The sequence below is a fragment of the Mustelus asterias genome, chromosome 12 (genome assembly GCF_964213995.1).
Source record: "Mustelus asterias chromosome 12, sMusAst1.hap1.1, whole genome shotgun sequence".
Lineage (NCBI taxonomy): Eukaryota > Metazoa > Chordata > Chondrichthyes > Carcharhiniformes > Triakidae > Mustelus > Mustelus asterias.
The window spans coordinates 15,335,639-15,355,461 of NC_135812.1; the positions used below are offsets into that span (position 1 = coordinate 15,335,639).

A 19,823-nucleotide genomic window follows, 5' to 3' on the forward strand; every position below is an offset into this window, starting at 1 on the left:
TGTACTGTAGGGTTTCTATGATTTCTATGATTCCTAAATACACATGAGGTGTCCCTAAAGTTGGACCTAAGCTTCTGTCCCAGTTTTGATAAGGTAAAGAAGCTCGTCAGCAGCAAGTAGAATGATCTCTGCTCTCCCTATGAGATAGATCATTTCCTAACTCCACTGGAGTTTGAGACCTACAGTAAGTCTGTGAATGATTTCACAGTTTTGTTTTATGTAGTTAATTAAGATTCATATTCCTCATTAACTTAAAACAAACTGGAACTTTATCTTTTTCTTTGTTTTGCTACTATAAGATTGGTTTTAGCTTTATTGTTCAGGTAGAAAGCTGCAGAATTTCTTTTTCCTACTGTGAAATGCAGACAATGGCTATGAACAGGTAATCAGAGAATTCTTTAGTTTTAAAATAATAATAGTTGAAGGTGCACTGTCGTGGAGAACAAAAGTATCTTGCATTTACTAAGTTCTATTTCTATAATTGCATTCCATTGGGACGATACAGAAGGTAAGAAAAACTTGTAGTTTCAGTCTTTGTTCATAATACAATACTTGTTGTTAGCGTTACTTTGACACCAGTACCTATGTATTAGATTAATTCATGAAAAATAATTTATAGTGATTGAACTTTGGGGGTATTATAGGGCAGACTTATCTTTCAACAGTCTAACAGCTGTTACCATAAATTACCATTATCACCTACTGCCTCAAAACTGTATCTTTACTGTTCCCCTTGGAGAAATGGGCACTTGAAGAACTAATATTACCCCACTGGTCACCCTATTATAGAAAGGATATTAATAAACTAGAAAGAGTGCAGAAAAGATTTACTGGGATGCTACCGGGACTTGATGGGTTGTGTTTTAAGGAGAGGCTGGATAGACTGGCACTTTTTTCTCTGGAGCGTAGAAGGCTTAGGGGTGATCTTATAGAGGTCTATAAAATAATGAGGGGCATAGATCAGCTGGATAGTCACTATCTTTTCCCAAAGGTAGGGGAGTCTAAAACTAGAGGGCATAGGTTTAAGGTGAGAGGGGAGAGATACAAAAGTGTCCAGAGGGGCAATTTTTTCACGCAGAGGGTGGTGAGTGTCTGGAACAAACTGCCAGAGGTAGTAGTAGAGGCGGGTACAATTTTGTCTTTTAAAAAGCGTTTAGACAGTTACATAGGTAAGATGGGCATAGAGGGATATGGGCCAAATGCGGGCAATTGGGATTAGCTTAGGGGTTTAAAAAAAAGGCATGGACAAGTTGGGCCGAAGGGCCTGTTTCCATGCTGTAAACCTCTGACTTGGTTACTGAATTTAATACAGTTTCATTACATGAGTGCAGTTAAATAGAGGAAACAAAAATACAAACTTTCTGTTTTTCTTTCTGTAAATGAAAATGCTGAGGAAACTCAGCAGGTCTGACAGTATCTGTGGGGCTCTGACAAAGGGTCATCCAGACTCGAAACGTTGGCTCGATTCTCTCTCCACAGATGCTGTCGGACCTGCTGAGTTTCCCCAGCATTTTCTGTTTTTGTTTCAGATTCCAGCATCCGCAGTGTTTTGCCTTTATTTCATTTACAGAAGTTCAGTTAGCGAGATATGAGCACTTTGTATATCTGCATCAAACGTACTACTTTTAACAATGGTGCAAGTCAATTCTTTAGTTTAGATCAAAGAAAAGCATCAGTGTCGTGCCCACAAAAGGCATGTTATGTAACTTGAATTGTGCTCACATGGAAGCTTCTGGTACTGCCTTTAATTATTTAAAAATTGACATTGGTGAGCTATTAAGATGGCTGCCACAGGGGTCAGGTGAGCTTTGCAACTTCAATTCTTCTGGAAAGTTCTCAATTGATTCATGCCGGTGCCACCCTCCTCCCCCACCTTGAATGGACATGCTTGAACAACACTCCTTTGTGGAATTCATGCTTGACATTGTTCAGAGCTTACCTCAAAACACAGAATCCAATGTCTATGTCTCCAGATTTGCAATGTTACAAAGTAAAGCTGACAAGACCAGAAATCCACAAGTTAGGTGTAAAAGACCACTATCTACCTTCATTTCTATGGTCATAGGCCATGTGACTGAAACTGATTATCTAATAGTGAAAGACCACCCTCGATCTTCGATTGTATGTCAGTGGCCATTGACCATGTGGTTTATTAATACAGAAATCCTTTTTCCCAAAACTGAGAAAAGATCTGATGCAGTCTGCAGAATCAACAAGACAACAGCTGCAGAAAAAAGCTGTGCCACCTTTGCCTTTTAAGACCCAAGAGGCTTAAAAATCCTTTTAACAAAAAAAAAACCTCCCAGCATGATTCAGAATCTCCAAGGTCACCTGTAAGTAAATTGGACCTCCTGATACAGCGGGCATGAGTGATGTTCATGATCTGCTGAACATTCTTCGCTTTGATGCATTTCTGATATCCGACCCCTAGACATTTGAAGTTACCTGAACTACAATTTAAGAGTTGGAAAAGCTTCCTTCTTCACTGGACTCTGAAAGACAAATGAACTGTGAACTATTATTTTGGTTTATACTTGCAGAAGTGTACTAAACTCCTTAATTGCATCGTTCTTGAGTGTATGGGGTGCGACTGACATAGCCTTTAGATCCTTAGAATGCATGAATAAGTTGTTTAAACCCACGAATGACTGCTGGTGGTACTTTTTTTAATTGACCGTACACCAGCAGAGGTTTAGGAACACATACAAAAAAAAACACACAAAAGATAAACCACACTTTTTATGGACAGAAGAGAAGGAATTTGGAAGTTTCCATTTACCTCTCCTCCCCTATCTGTATCAGAAATTGTGCGCTGTATCCGAGAATTGAAACAATTGGACTAAAATGAGATGAATCTGACACTGAAAGAATGAATTGGAAGCCAAAAAGGGAAATCCATGTTCAAAATGAGTTAATTGTATTCCATTTTTGTCCTCATGGGAGGGAGGTGCCCAGTAAAATGTATTTCATATTCATAACGATAAACATGGACTCTGCTCAACTGGAAACTTCTCAAATTGCCTTTATTGATTTTAAAAATGGACACTGATTAACATTTAAGATAGCTGCCATGGTGATCAGGTGACTTTTACAACTTTAGACCGGATGAACGTATTTCTGGACAGTCCCATATTAAATAGTACTGGGTGGAGGCCTTCCCGGAATGGAAAAGCCTAGAAAGCACTGTTTTGTGGAATTCATGCCTACCATTGTTCAAAGCTTACTCCAAAGCACAGGTTCAATGGACTCCTATGCCAGGATTTTACCGCCTCGCCCGCCCGAGGCCAACGGAGAATGCCGTCTGCGAGCCTCGCCCACCCTGATTCTGGGGCAGGCGTGCCGGTAAAATTCCAGCCCTAGTCTCTATATCTCCAGGCTTGCAATGTAACAAAGGAAAGCTGACGAGACCAGGTATCCATGAGTTAAATGTGAAAAATGACCTTTTATTGTATATCATTGACCGTTTGACTGAAATTGGTTCCTCCATACTGAGATTTCTTCATCCCAAAACTCAGAAGAGGCCTGGGGCGGACTGCAGAATAGCTCTAACAAAACAACAGCCAGAGTGGGAGGCTGTGCCAGCTTTGCCTTTTCAGAACCAAACAGCTTAAAAGTCTTTTTAACAAGAAAACCTCCCAGCTTGATTCTGAAGCTCTTGAGTTCACCCGTCAAGAAATTTGACCGCCTGATTTCATGGCCTGCTGAGCATTCTTCTCTGCAAAGTAATCCTGATATCCGACTACCAGCCACCTGAATTTATCCAAACTACAATTCAAGAGTGGGGAAAAACTTCCTCTCTGGACTCTCAAGGCATGTGAACTGTTAATGATTATTTTGTAGAATTGCACCTTTCTTGAGTGCATGGCGTGAGACTGATGAGGCGTTTAGATCTTTTGAGGTGAGCGCATGAATAAATAGTTGACTTTGTGTAAACACCTGAAAGATTGCTGCTGGTAATTTTAAAAATTGATCACACCCCAACAGGGGTTTAGGAACCCGCACATCGAAATAAAACACACTGAGCAGAGACTCAGGAAGGGAAGGCAATGGGGGTTTCAGTATATCTCTCCTCCTCTGTCCAATCAAATTAATTTGCTCTCCCATCCTTTGCTGAGAGTATGGACTTTGCTTTAATTATTGTGGTTAACAACATAAAAGGAACTGCATGCTGATTAATAATTTTAAATACCAAATTTCTGTCATTGTCTGCTCATTGACACTTATTATAAATAAATATGCATGATACATACATGTCAAACAAAGCAAAAATCTGTATCAGCAAAATTCACTTTTTCCTTGACCTGCTATATATTTTCCAATACTGTTATCTTCCATTGTTGCACATAAATTTTGATTTTATGACCCAGACTCAATTTCTTTACTTCGGTGACTTTAAAGCTTAATGGACCATTTTCTAGAATAGCAGTATTTATGTTCCATCATTTTGTGATTGCTGCTTAAAGATCCAATCATTATAATTGCCTTGGAGAACATAAATGGTGAAAATGATTGTTGCAACTGTCCGACTTTAAGTAATTTTGTTATCAAACATCACAGAAACCATAACTTGGGAATTCAAAACATGTAACCAAGTTGGCGGGTTTTGTCCAAAAGCTATAATTGTCTTATCATCACTGAAATAATGGGAAAGCTGCAATAATACAAAAGCAAAACACTGTGAAGGCTGGAGATCTGAAACAAAATCAAAAGTTAGTGGAAAAACTCTGGTGGTCTGGCAGCATCTGTGGAGAGAGAAACAGAATACAATTTGACTTCTTCAGAACTTCGGAAAAGTTGCAAAACCTATTAAAGAATTGAATGAGGTTTTGTTTTGTTGTTCTTGGTCTATTATTTTGGAGTTTCAGTTTTAAATTGTCCTGAGTTTTATCTTCCCAATACAGCCAAAGGAAAAGGAAGCAAGAACCAAGGATATTTTTGTTAATATAGAAAATGGCCTGGAGTTTCTGCTTGTTTGCGCTGACTTTTTTGACGCCACGTCTCTGATGTTGGTGTAACTGACGGAAAAGATTGCAGTATTTTCAGAGAAAATTGTGTTCCATGCAGTTCAGACTTCTGCGGTCTTTGCTAGTTTTAAAAACGTGGTGCTCAAAGCTGGCCCTGTCACTGGGCGAATTAATCATCACTCAGAGTTTCCACTAATTATGCTCGTTTACAGGCCTTCAAGCAGGCTCCAAAACCTAAGCTGGATCTTTTAGGTGCCCAGGGCACACGTGTTATGTTTTTAAAAATTTACCAGGAACTGATTGTTTTACTTCTGTAAAATAGTTTAGTCTATTTTCTTTTCAAGTTCTTTTGAATAATTCAAAATTGGGTTACTCACAGGTGGTGGTGGTGGATTGACACTGTCATTTAAAATGCTTGCATTTTGTGATTAAATCCATCTTCAGCCGTATTAATCAAACTTTAACAAGTTACCACCCTTAAATATATCAAGGACTGTTTACATAGAAGTTTTGAAAGCTTGAGGCCTCTGGGTCTGTACTCATTGGAGTTCAGAAGGATGAGGGGGGATCTGATTGAAACTTACAGGATACCGCGAGGCCTGAATAAAGTGGACGTGGAGAGGATGTTTCTACTAGTAGGAAAAGCTAGAACAGAAGGCACAACCCCAGGCTAAAGGGGTGATCCTTTAAAACAGAGATGAGGAGGAATTTCTTCAGCCAGAGAGTGGTGAATCTGTGGAACTCTTTGCCGCAGAAGGCTGTGGAGGATAGGTCATTGAGTGTCTTTAAGACAGAGATAGATAGGTTTTTGATTAATAAGGGGATCAGGGGTTAAGGGGAAAAGGCAGGAGAATGGGGATAAGAAAAATATCAGCCATGATTGAATAGTGGAGCAGACTAATGGGCCGAGTGGCCTAATTCTGCTCCTATATCTTATGGTTTTGTGGAAAGCAATTCTTTGAAAAAAGAGAAATTTAAAACTCTGCCCTGTTGCACTGGTTTATGGCAGATTTTGCATTTGGCAGAGCTGTATGCAAAGAAGTTTGAATGGAAACTTATGGAGAAAACAACTTTCAAAATGGGTGTAATTTATGCCAAAATTTCCAATTGCGCCCAAAGAATTAATTTTAGTTTATCTGTGTATCTATCTATATCTCAATCATTCTCTTTTTTTCCATCTCACTCTCTCACTCTCTTTTCTTTCTGTCCCTCCCTCTATCTCCTACTGCCATCTTTATCTGTCTGACTATATTGATCTGTCATGGTTACATAGTTATATCATCCTTATTCTCGGAGTTACAGAGTTGCACTATAATTTATTATGACCATCTAACCAATCTGGCCAGGTGAACCACCCAACTGGGTAATATAGCAATCCAAGACTAAAATGTTGTTTTGTAAGTCACTTTCATAGATTGTTTTTGAAAATGGAAGCCAATTGCATGAGGTGAGTTTGTGACTACACAGTACTGGGTTAGTGTTATAAGATTGGAAATTTAATATAAACGACTTAAAATGTTAGACCAAATATGGCCGTCAAATTATTTGTTGAATAGGCCTAGTTCAAAAAATTCAGGAGTCCCGGCTTAACATGTTGCTAAGAAGAATTTCAAGCAACGTGAAAAGGCCATTGCGGTCCAACCAACAAGGCCTCCTTTTTATAGGAAAATAATTGTGTGACTATGGCAGAGAACTTGATTTGATTCTTGCGCACTATACAGACAAAGCATACTGTACATAGAGGAGGAAAGGAGAGGATGCAGAATGCAGTGTTACAGATGTAGCTTGGGTGTAGAGAAAGAGCAACTTAGAAGCTATATTGTCTTCAATTTAATGGTATAACCAACTGTTTGAATTCCTTACAGCCAGATGAAAACTCACTGGATTTCTCCTCATGCATTCTACGTCCTGGGATAAAAAATGCAAAAGAGCTAGCCTGTGGAGTTTGTCTGCTTAATGTTGACTCCAGAAGCAAGGTAAGCACAAGCTTCTTAGAACTTGCTTGCATTCCAATAGTTATTCGCTTAATGGACTAATGTAGTGATGAGTGACTTGCAAGAAGCACATCCAGCCCAATGAGCATCTGTCTGTGCCCTTGATTCCTTCATTTACAGCCATTAAAATCAGAAAACAAATGTGAAAACCAAGCAAAGCATTTCAAAGTTCTGCTAGTTTTCGGTCTCAAATACAGTCCCGACGCTGAGCACACTGCATGAATTGGGAGGATCGGATTTGAACCACAAAATAAAAATTGGACTCAAACTGCCTCGAGGTGATGAGTTGTCCACTCAGACAGGTGGCCAGGTACATTATACACCACAGCGGCAGCAAGTCAACATCCACAAAAGCTTTAACAGCTGCTATAGCTGGCCAAAAAGTCGTACCAACAGGCTTGAGGAAATGTTTCCAGTCATTTCTCCCTTGCCTTCCACTCACTCCTCTCTGCCTCCTGTTGACCAGGACCTAGTCTTTGTAACCTGAAAATATGTGAAAGGACATTGATGCACAATAATTTGAGGAAAAATAACTTTTTGGCTAACCTTTTGAGGATTAATCAATCAGCTAAAGTGCTAACCAGGATACTGACTTCACATCTCGCTTATTCCAGGAGGAAGAAAACTTGGAGGATCATCCTAAACAAGTATGACCTTCTAAAAGTTACATTCTCAAAACATCTCATCTGCCAAATGGCTGTGGAATTGGGCTAAATTAAAATTAACCCTTGAACTGCCTGCAGGGATAATTTTAATATCTTTCCTTTCCTTTCCTACACTATCATCATTTTGGGGTCTTGACATTACTTGGAGTGGTTTAAAATCTAAATCTTTCTCCTAACAACTGCTGATAGGTCTCACTTTCTTCTTGGTGGTGTTGTAGTTGTACTTTTTGGATTGCATGGGGAAATTGGTATTGCATTCCTCAGAAATGGGTGAATTCAACATGCATGTTGGTGAAATTTAATCCATTTTGTTAAATAAGTAAAATTCCTTGTGTTTGACAAATGTAACATATTATAGCTAAAATATACAGTTAAATGCAACACGGGATTGCTTCAAATAAGTGCCACGCACTAAAAAATGCCGATTCCCAACCTTATAAATTTAATGCTCAAGGTGTGGGAACAGAGGATTTGGCTGGTGTATGGAGGACTCCAAAATGAATGCACAAGTCATTGTCCAAGAAGGAAAGGAATGTCTGCATCACTCATAACCTGTCCATTTCATTATCACAGACAAGTTAGAAGATTGATCAGTCTGTTACAATTTAGATGCACAATCAGCCTATCTTTTAACAGTTTTAGTGAATAGTCTTCAAAACAAAAAGAAAATGCAAGGCCAAGATTCAAAATTACAAATTTGATCATCGAGTCTGTGCTGATTTTGATCAGCTCAGCAAGAGTGGTATTGGGGCATTTGATAGCTGGGAGCAGTGAGCCTAAACTGAGAGGTATACAGTGGCTCCTGCTGGAAAGTCTGCCTATGCTTGTGAATGTAGGGCAGCATGGTGGCACAGTGGTTAGCACTGCTGCCTCACAGAGCCATGGACCCGGGTTCAATTCCCAGCTTGGGTCACTATCTGTGCTGAGTCTGCATGTTCTCCTCGTGTCTGCGTGGGTTTCCTTCGGGTGCTCCGGTTTCCTCCCATAGTCCGAAAGACACTCTGGTTAAGCGCATTGGCCATGCTAAATTCTCCCTCAGTCTACCTGAACAGGCACCAGAGTGTGGAGACTAGGGGATTTTCACAGTAACTTCATTGCAGAGTTAATGTAAGCCTACTTGTGACATTAATAAATAAACAAATAAAATGTTGGATCAGAATAGACCAAACACAAGTGATTTCCACCTGTTTAAATGCATGCCTAACCCTCACTCATCAAGATTGACCATTTTGATACCATGCTAGTTGGCTTTTGGCATCAATGGAATCATACCATCTTATGGAGAACAGCAGAGAAAATTGGAAACCAAAAATTGCTATTTGTTCTGTGTTAATGTTGTTCTGGGTGTATTTTAAACAGCAACTCTACTGTCCCTTCAATCATGGCTCAGCTAATGCTAAACTATACAAATGTGAATTACATGTGATAGCCTAGTTACTCAAGGCTGCATAACCAAAGGAAAATGGTTAAGATAGAATTATGCTAGAGGAATGAAGTATGAATAGGTAGAATTTAGTTATTTATAAATGATGATTATTTGATAAATGGATTGAGTGAAACGTTCCCAAAAGATTGAGCAAAGGAGATCCATAGACAAATTCTGAATTTCATCTTTCAGAAATTTAATTTGAACCTAAATTGAGTCTATTAAGTAGAAATTCCAGGTGTAGAGTCATAAAGCTTTCTATAATGGAATCCAATCAATGATTTGCCCATTTTTAATGTCAACTGGTCTTGTTCCATCCTACATTCATAATTACTGTGGTAAACTCTTGGTGCTTTTATTTCCAGGCTCTATAGACTCTTCCATCAAAGACTAAACTAGGAATATGACAAAAGTGTAATTGCTACAATCTATGCATTACCATCAGGAGGCTGCCTAGTGTTTAGTTAACAATATCACATTTGTTCACCTTAGAAACAGTATTTTAGACCTTCTGATTCTGAGGGACAGCGTTCATCTCTGGGCCAACCAGCTCAGGAAGATTTTAGGTTCACATCCAGTGTATACAGGAGTAAGGTGATCTGAGCCAGGGCATTAAAATTTGCTGCACTACTCCTGGGTTAAGAAAGGACGGACTTATGTTTCTCACTCCTGATCACGTCTGGCAGCCCCAGTTGGAAGTGTGCGTGGGTAGACCTCAGATGAAAACAGGATTAGACTTGCCTATAATGACTTCCTCTGTTGAATAGCTCATGCTCAAACATTGACCACTTGGAAAGGATACAGAAGGCAACCTCTGATGGGGCCAGTGCTTTGGTAAGGGTGTCAGCGCCAGGGAGATAAAAAGAGGTGGTATTTTGAGTTACGATGTATGATTCTACAATCCTCTGAATGTACTGAACAACATGAGGCTAGAACCACAAGGGTATGTCAGAACATTAGAGCATTTATCTGGAACAGTCTAAAATTGTAGCCCCCAAGGCCATCACTGCATTGATTTCAAATTTGTACTCCAATTGTCAATGTAACAATTAAGAATTCATAGCTACTGGTTTCACTGATGTTGGGGCAGTGCATTAGTTTGAAGAATGCTGGAAATGCTTAGTGGGTCAGGCAGCATCAGTGGAGAGGGAAACAAGGGTAACATTTCGGATCAATGACCTTACATTGGAAGTTAGAGATGTAACAGGTTTTAAGCAAGTACAGAGGCGTGGAAAAGTATGGGGGAATGCCTAAATGGGAAGGTCTGTACTGTGATTGGGTGGAAAGTTGGAGAGTTTAAATAACAAAAGGCATGATGGCACAAGACAAAAGGAGATGGTAATAGGACAAGTAAAGACACTGAAGATAGGTCTGAGGAAGCATAAATAAGAGCAGAATCATCACCAAAAATATGGGGGCACAGAGTATCTGAAATTGTTGTGTCGAATGCTGAGTCCAGAAGATTGTAATGTGCCTAGTTCATCGGAACGTTTCAAAGGGACTGTTCCCTCTGTGACACCCTAGTCCAGCCCTCAGTAATACCCAACAACTCCTCCCTTTCCTACAGCACTTTTTCATGCAAGCATAGGATTTGTAAAACCTGCCCTGTTACCTCCACTGTTCTCATCTTCCAGGTGAAATAACAATTTGCCTGCAGTTCTTTTAAGTTAGCATATTTGCTGCTCTAGATGCAATCTCCTCTACAGTGGGAAAACTAAACGCAAATTGGGTGACTGGCTATGGAGCACTCCATTCCGTTTGCAAGCGTGACTTGGAGCTTCCATTTGTCTGTTATTTTAATTCTACCCCACACTCATTCTAACCTCTTTGTCCTCAGCTTGCCACTGTGATGATACTAGGACATATATATATATTTGTATGTTTCTGTACAATATCTAAAATTTCAGCTTCATTCTACAGGCAGTTGGTGTGTCTGGACATTTAGTTTGAGGGTTGTAAAAGCAAGTTAATTACTCATTTCAGGTCAAAATGTGTTTCTTTGATAGAGCAAATGGACATTTGTTTACACAAAGGGTTCCTTGGGAAGTTGATTGACAGGGTCATGTGATATTGTGATTAAATTGAAGAGCTCGGTCTGTAGCAGGGGAAAAACTCAGCAGTTGCTGTTGGAGGTCTGCTAAAGTGAAAGGCATGTGCAGGCTGTGCCTGAGAACTCTCTTTCTCTCCACAAAATCTCTCTGAACGCTTTAAGTCTGTTAACACAATTTATAGCAAGTATGCCTGGGTTTGCTAACTAATTTATTTGAGAGTGGTTTTGACCTATGCATGAATGGGGCTTATTTGGAACTGGAACAGTCATAAGCTAGAAAGTAAGGTTGCTTCCTTTCATTTTTAAACATTGTTCAACTGTGAATAGTTAAGCTGCTTCATTTGTTAGAGTTGTATTTAAATTATGTTATTAAATAAAGTTTGTTTTACTATAAAAGAGCCATACTTTGTCAGTGGTATCACTCCTGGAGAAAAATATCCTATCCTTACATTTATGCCAAGAAAAGAAAAATTGTTGGGGTCTAGTCTGGCTTCCCAATATAATTTGGGGTTCTGGTCCTGGACTGTTCCATTGAAACTATGCATAAGCTCAAGGCACTGTATCTCATCTTTCAATTAGGTACTTTACAGCCTCCCAAACTCAACAGTTTCTGACCATAATGTCAGCCCCTATTTATATTTACGTAACTGTGGGTAACTAAAAGCAAGCGTGCAGGTACTGCAAACAGGAAGGCAGCTGGTAAGTTGGCCTTCATTGCAAGAGGACTTGACTACAGAAGCATGAATGTCTTACTGCAGCTGTACAGGGACTTGGTGAGACCACGCCTGGAGTATTGTATGCAGTTTTGGTCTCCTTATCTAAGAAAGGATATACTTGTCATAGAGGGAGTGCAGTGAAGGTTCATTAGACTGATTCCTCAGATAGCAGGATTGCCCTATGAGGAGAGATTGGGTTAACTGTATTAACTGTAATTCAGAAGACTGAGAGGGGATCTAATTGAAATGTATAACATTCTGGCAGGGCTGGACAGACTGGAAGCAGGGGTGACATTTCTTCTGGCTAGAACAAGGGGTCAAAATCTCAGGATGAGGATAGGCCAGTTAGGACTGAGATGAGAAATTTCTTCACTTGGTGGTGAACCTGTAGAATTCTCTACCACAGAAGGCAGCGGAGGCCAAATCACTGAATAAATTTAAGAAGGAAATAGATAGATTTCTATATTCTAAGGGTGTCAAGGGGCATGGGGAGAGTGCTGGAGTATGGTGTTGAGATAAAAGATGAGCCATGATCATGGTGAATGGTGGAGCAGGCTCGAAGGGCCGAATGGCCCATTACTCTAATTTTCTATGTGATGATTCTGTTATTTCCCATTTATCCCTTCTCTTGATACACCTTTTGTTTCTGTACTTGTCCCATTACCATCTCTTTTTGCCTGGCACCGTTACATCTTCTGTCACTCAACCCTTGCCTGCCCTCAATCTTATATATAGCTCACCCCTTTCATTCTCCCCACCTAACCTTTTCCCTGCCTCAGTATTTGCTCAAAATCTGTTACACCTCCAACATTTTTGTTCTGGTGAAAGGCCATCGATCTGTAACATTAACCATTTCCCTCTTCATGGGTGCTGCCAGACCAGCCTTTTCTGTTTTAATTTCAAATTTCCAGCCTTGGCAGTATTTTCTTTTTTGAATTATTGCTGGTAATCGTGTAGAAAACTGGTTGTGGTTTCTTTTGAGTAGAGCTGTGAAACCCGAAGATAATTTTCTTAGTAAAAGATTAGGGGGAATGCAGTGGGTGAAATGATGGGCATGCAGTGTAGAAAAAAATCCATTCCTTTGACGATGGGGAAGTTGTAGCTCCATTTTTTTCCCCTTTTTTTATCAATTGTTTCACTGCAGATAATACTGCAAAGAAAGAAATAGCACAGTGATTAGCACTGCTGCCTCACAGCGCCAGGGACCTGGGTTCGATTCCCGGCTTGGGTCACTGTCTGTGTGGAGTTTGCACATTCTCCCCATGTCTGCGTGGGTTTCCTCTCGGGTGCTCTGGTTTCCTCCCACAGTCCAAGAGACGTGCTGGTTAAGTGCGTTGGCCATGCTAAATTCTCCCTCAGTGTACCCGAACAGGCGCCGGAGTGTGGCGACCAGGGGATTTTCACAGTAACTTCATTGCAGTGCGAATGTAAGCCTACTTGTGACTAATAAATAAACTTTACTTTTTAATTTCATAACATTAAACACTTGAAATTTGTGGAAGTATTTTTGCACATATTCCAGAATAAAGTTTATCTCGTTTTTAAGCCACCATTGATTGAGTGTTTCAAAAGCAACTCAAATTGCATTTTGTTTGTATGTTATCAGAAATGTCATTGAATGCATTTCCTTTTTTCCCCCCTGTGTTGTCTGTCAGTATTTAATCCCTTTCATTTAAGCTGAATTACACTGAATATTTTGAACATGGTAAGGTGAAATCAAACTATCTTTTGGGGAGACTTTGTGCCCATTAATATTGACGGGAAACTGTATAAACTAAATTGTTTTGTAATGAATTAGGATTTTGAGCTGAGGTTAATCTTCGTGATTGGTTAAAATAAAATTATTTTGGCATCTTGCTAAATATACTGTATTCTTGCCTTATGAGTAGTTGCTGATATATCCGTGTCAGTTGAGTTCAGTTTTAGCACAGTTCAGTTTTAGCACAGTTCATAACGAAAAAGAAAAGGGCCAGTTGACAATGACTACACCCCCATTTTTAAAATTCATTCGTGGGACATGGGCGTCGCTGGCTGGCCAGCATTTATTGCCCATCCCTAGTTGCTCTTGGGGTGCAGTTGCGAGCCAAACACATTGCCGGGCCAGGTAAGGACAGCAGATTTCCTTCCCTAAAGGACATTGGTGAAGCAAATGGGTTTTTCTGACAATTGGTTTCATGGTCATCAGTAGATTTTTAATTCCAGATATTTTTCATTGAATTCAAATTCCACCAGCTGCCATGGCAGGATTTGAACCCGGGTCCCCAGAACATTAGCTGAGTTTCTGGATTAATAGTCTAGCAATAATACCACTAGGCCATCGCCTGATACTCAACATGTATCATGCACAGTCATTTTTCCCATCATTTTCCCAGAATTATAATGAATTTTGATTGAAGCTGCGTCTTTAGTGTTCATCTCACATAGAGCAGCATATGTGTCGTGATTATTATTACCCATAACTTCATCACATTCCCATTAGCCAGATGTTTTCCCAGAACGCTTATTTCAATTTGTGGAAAGTGTGTCACCCGATTGACTTTCAATTTATTTTTGTTTCCCTTTTACTTGCTGAACTATGTCTCGTGTCTCTGTATTTGACTTCTTTCCTCGAAGCTAATTACACTATAATTGTGGTCTGTTGTGATTGCACTAAGAAAATATTCAGAAATCTGGAATTTGCTTGGGTATGGGAATTGCATCTTTTCAGATGGAGGGGGTGACTATACAATAGAAGTCAATAATATTGTTCCTTATATTCTATGGCATCTATTGCACCTAAATCAGGTTTAGCCTAGGTTATCTGCACACGGTCCCCAATATACTTGTTCATAATCTCTCAAATTCTATCCTTTACACATTTCATATTGATCTATTAGTTATGGAATTCAGATAACTGCAGAATTACAATATGCCTTCCACATTGACATTGTAACGATTTATAGTTTGCAGTCGTGGATTATCTTTATTCTGATTGAGGTATTGAACCACAATTGTTCCCTCATTCTAATCATGAAATATTTTAATGGGGAATGCTTTCATTGTAGAGTATTTGTGCAACTCTCAGTTTGAGTTTTGAACAAATTCGTAGCCTTTTAAAAAGAGTATCATGAAGGGCCTTTTTGTAGACTCCTACTGTCTGATGCAAGGCCCATTAATTGTTCAGTTTACAAACTTTAGGCTAGACCTGTAAAGGTAGAGCTTTCCCAAAATTGGACCTGGAGAATCGATATACCTAACTGTGATTTACCCAAGATCCAATAAGAACTTTACTCTTTAAATTCTTCAAGTGTACTCAGTCAAATTGAAGACTGGGATTTGTGAATGATACTCAGATTTGTTTCAGACCTTTACGAGCGTCTCATACATTGGAATTGTTGCATGAGAACACCTTATGCGCCCATTTCAGTTCATAATTGCTTCAAATATGCTCAGTCTTAAGCAGCTGGCCAATCAAGATATAACTGAATGAGGCAGTAATTACAGATGTGAACAGGGTCCACATTTATTTTTGTGTTGTTCTTACATGTGGCATGCTGACTCGAGCATCCAGTGGATCACACCAGCCCTGAGCATGTGGCATTCTATATCAAATAGAACTCTAGATGTCTTTTCTCAGAATTGTAAAAATAACTTTTAGTTCAAGTAAATGTCATGACACAGTTTCAGATTTTTTTGTTGCCAATCATTTTCTGTAACACATTAACCATCCTTCATTGACTTTTCATATTTTACTGTATATATTTGTGTATAGTTGCAGCCCCTAACCAGTTACACCTCCCCAAAAAATTACTTGACCTTTGTATAAGATAAGAGTCAATATTAAAAAGTTCTTGTCCATCATAATTGGTTCTTGATGCTCACAACTATATGTGACCTCCTCTTAGTTTGCTTACACTCTATGAACATTGTGACATTTAAATGGCAATAATGTCATTCCTGGGTCCTGGCACTGTTTCCAAATCCCTTTCCCCTGCACTTATTCTGCTGGTCCATCCTATTTCAAGTCAATGATGAGGGTCAGGAAGGAAGGTCACACTTAAATATTTACAGCATTGGAGCAGCAGAGTGGAGCAACAAATTGATATTGGTCTGCCTTTGGCAAATCTCCTTCACAAGCATGGAACCTAGTGGAAAATATGACCCACATGCAAGTCCCTACTCTAAGCCCCGAACATTTCTTGTTCTATATGCAGATGTATACAGTAACCACATCTGATGTGAAATCTCTACTGGAACATTAAATGTATATCAACATCTGCAGCTAATGCTGCTTGTGTTCAACCTGAAGGATCTTATTGCTACTTTTTCCTTTCCAGGCCTTCAACTCGGACAGCGACAATTTTAAGTTGTCTTATGGTGGTCACCAGTATCATGCCAGCTGTGCCAATTTCTGGATTAATTGCGTGGAGCCGAAACCGCCAGGGCTGATCCTTCCAGACCTGCTCTGACCTATTGTCGTGGGAACTGAGAGATACCAAACTTAAACTTGTCCACTGCTTGCATCTCACTGACATTTCACTGACCTAGGAGGATGTAGCCCGTAAAGAAAATCAATTTGCAACTTTTATTTTTTTAAAGTATATTTAATATGCACCAATGTTGTTTTGAAGTTATTTACATAAGTTACTGTCTAAGAAAAGCTAAAGAGATTGCCGCAAAGTTCTCTTTATGGAAGGTATGCAGCAAGCATTTCAGATTCGAACAGACCTTTGCTTAGCCATTTGTTCCAAGATATTTGAAGTCCAAAGGTTGCAACTGCAGCGAGGCGGCATTGGTTTAAATGCTACAGAATTTTAAATGGGCCGTTTTACTGGGAAGTGTTACCCTCACTTTAGCTTTGTAATTATATGAAAGGTACTTAAAGTCTTTATTTTAAATTATTTAAATGTCTGATAGTCAAATGAGTAAACGTTTTACTTCACATCCTTCAGATGTCCCTAACTTAGCAAGGACACTGAAAACCTTTTGCTGGTGATTGAGTGCTTCCTAATTTAAGGAGGCATGGGAAGGAATACACAATGCACAGCTGGACATGGAATGACACCAATGACAAAACCTTGCACACATCCATACCTCACTCTTGCTGAATTCCATGCAGCACGTGTCAGAGTGGAGATGAAAACTTAAAAAGGTTTGCAGGCCACATCCAGCAGTGTGGAAGCAGTGGGTATTGTATATAGTGTGTCACCTTATGGGACCAATTACCTTCATAATGTGAAAGCTGTTAGAAAGATTTTGACCAGTTTATTTAATCGCTGTGTGAATTTAAAGAATCTTGAATGGCTGCACTCTTTTTCTGGTGTATTTTATTTTTCTTTCTGGAGTGTCTAGTTGAGCCTATTTCACCCAAGCACTGAGGTAAATTGGAAGCAATGGGTTATCAAAATCACATGTTCCCTGTGGGGTTTCCTTTTGTTTAATGGTGTAAAATTGGCCAAATGGGACCAACTGCCTTCTATGCATCTCTCTTGATTAAGGGATACAGATCAGGAGGCTAAAGTGATATTCACCCAAAATCAAATTTTCTCCCAAAATATTCAGTACCTTCATTATTGTTTCTTCTGGCACATCTTCTCAAAGTAACGGACACAATTATTTAGTATTTTATCAATGTACCGTCTTAATATTGTGAAGATACAATACTGAAAATTATATTTGGGAAGGCAGTGAAGCAACTTTGTCCCTTTTGCTGGTTTCCCTCAGTTGCAATTTGAGGTTTATTGAAATCAGCTGCGATTTAAGATGCCTGATGAAAGCATCTCAGTCTTGGAAAACATTCAATGTTCTTTCACAATGTACAAATTAATTTCAAGTTTCATTAGGTTCAGTTTGGTTTAATTATTTATATTTATGCATCTGTACATAATATAAAATTATGACACCCCCCTTCCTCACGCAACCTATCTCAGTGTAGATCTTATACTGCCTGTTACTTTTGCTTACTGATCACCGCAGGTCATGATGCATCCCATTGAAAGTGTGAACTGCAAACACTGTGCGCATGCAGGAATGTTATTAGATGAGGGTCAACTTGAACACCAAGGAGGAAAATATTGGCCTCTGCAACCCTCTAGTCATGAGCCAAGCATTCCGTTACCCCTGGAATCGCTATATTGGATTTGGTGATTTAAGTATTGAATTCCACTGGAGTAATCCAATTCGGTCGAATTTCTGTGTGCGCTGGTGGGGAGTGCGATGGCAGATACATGGGTAGATGCTTTTTCCTCCAAAACCATTATTAGCTTAAATCTTTGCAGCAGAACTTCTGTTATATAATAAAATGTCTATTTCTAAAATGTTTTAAATGGACTAAAATTGCTGCTGAAACAACAGAAATAGAGTGCATTGAACTTTTGTCAGTATGGAGACAGGTGCAGTGGAAATGGTATTGATCATTGTACAATAAATTCTGTGAAGGTCACAAAATTATTTTTCACGATCATGTTATTTTGATGATTCAAGGACACTCAGCTCTGACTTTGTAGATCGAAACCTTTGCTCGATGTGAAGGAATTAATACGTGTGTGGTATATTTAAAATGAACTTAGCCGTGACAAACGTTAAACGGGCAGCTTGGGAGGGAGAACCTCTGAGCAGTATTTGCGTTACATGAGCTGTCTTCCAGATGATTCAACCCCATTTTCAGGTCTACGGTGGCTAAATGAAGTACAGAAGTGAACTCGGTGATTTTCTGAGTTGCTTTGAGTCAGCCCCAGTGCGTGGGGGGCGGGGGGGAGGGGGTGGCGGGGAGAGGCAGGGAACATTTCATTTGATTTGTATATAAGGTGTGCAAACTTAACTGTAAATTCACTTTTTATGTTCCTTTTATCCATGTTAACTTACTGAGGCAATTGTTTTCCGAGTGGTATTTGTAATGATTGGGTGGGGGTTGTGGGGGGAGAGGGGGGGTGTATTTGCAAGCTTGCTTTGCCTCATGAGTTTTTTATTTGACTGGTTACTTTTGCTGATTAGTGACACTTGGAATAAACTGCTTTCCGTTCATTCAAAGTTAGGAATTAATAGTGCAATTGAACGTTTTAAATGCATCTCATATCACAATACTGTTTTGAGCCTTAATTCTTACTCTGAGTTTGTGCAGATGAAATGTATGTGTCAGGTATTGGCTGCATTTTGTTTTAGCATGCGTTCGCAATAATGAACATCTCTGTTTGTGTTTTGGCACAGGTTCTAAATTATAATTTTAATAAAGAATGCAGGATGAAAATGTGTTTATAATCATGTTAATTAATAAGGCTTTCTGACTATGGACATAAAAAAAATCATTAGTTGAAGAAACAACTGGAATAGTCTCTCATTGGCAATTTAGTATAATTGGATGTCCTTACTGTGTAATGACTCAGCACCCAGTGTTAACATCAGATTGGGTTTCTCATCATTGCCAAGAACTCTAGTGTCCTAGGTTACTGTATCCAAGGTGATGTTCCCGTTGCTGTAGAAACCTTGTGCATTGTTACAGAATGTACGGCAGTCATTCTTGTGCAGCAGGCTTCATCTACTTGTCGAAACATTAATAGTTCCTACATTTGAAATTTAAAAAAAATTAAAGTGAAATTAAGCTTCAGAGGAACACATTGGAAAATCTCAGTTGCCTCCACTCCAGAAGGAACCAAACACACAATAAAACCTTAAAGTCATAGAATTCCTACAGTGCAGAAGGAGGCCATTCGGCCCATCGAGTCTGCACTGACTCTCCGACAGAGCATCCCACTCAGGCCCATCCCTTGCCCTTTCCCCCTAACCCCACGCATTTATCCCGCTAATCCCCCTAACCTACACACCTTTGGACACCAAGGGCCAATTTAGCATGGCCAATCCACCTAACCCGCACATCTTTGGACTGTGGGAGGAAACTGGAGCAAACCCATGCAGACACGGGGGGGGGAATGTGCAAACTCCACACAGACAGTCATCCAATGCCAGAATTGAACCTGGGTCCCTGGAGCTGTGAGGCAGCAGTGCCAGCCACCGTGCCGCACTGCAAAAATCC

At 39.6% G+C, this 19,823-nt stretch overlaps 1 protein-coding gene across 9 annotated transcripts in view; it reads left to right on the forward strand.

Annotated features, from left to right (window-relative positions):
• The window catches only part of synrg (synergin, gamma), a 119,175-nt gene extending 100,140 nt beyond the window's left edge, over positions 1 to 19,035 (forward strand). For 6 of the 9 annotated variants that reach the window (XM_078224821.1, XM_078224823.1, XM_078224826.1 and 3 more), the window contains 3 exons: positions 6,830 to 6,940; positions 7,573 to 7,605; positions 16,132 to 18,237. In XM_078224821.1, coding sequence (XP_078080947.1) covers positions 6,830 to 6,940; positions 7,573 to 7,605; positions 16,132 to 16,263 — 276 coding nt within the window. In that variant the 3' untranslated portion in view covers positions 16,264 to 18,237. Of the gene's footprint in view, positions 1 to 6,829; positions 6,941 to 7,572; positions 7,606 to 16,131 lie in introns of all 9 variants that reach the window. The other 3 variants (XM_078224822.1, XM_078224824.1, XM_078224828.1) reach the window with 1 other exon arrangement.
• Positions 19,036 to 19,823: the final 788 nt, after the last annotated feature.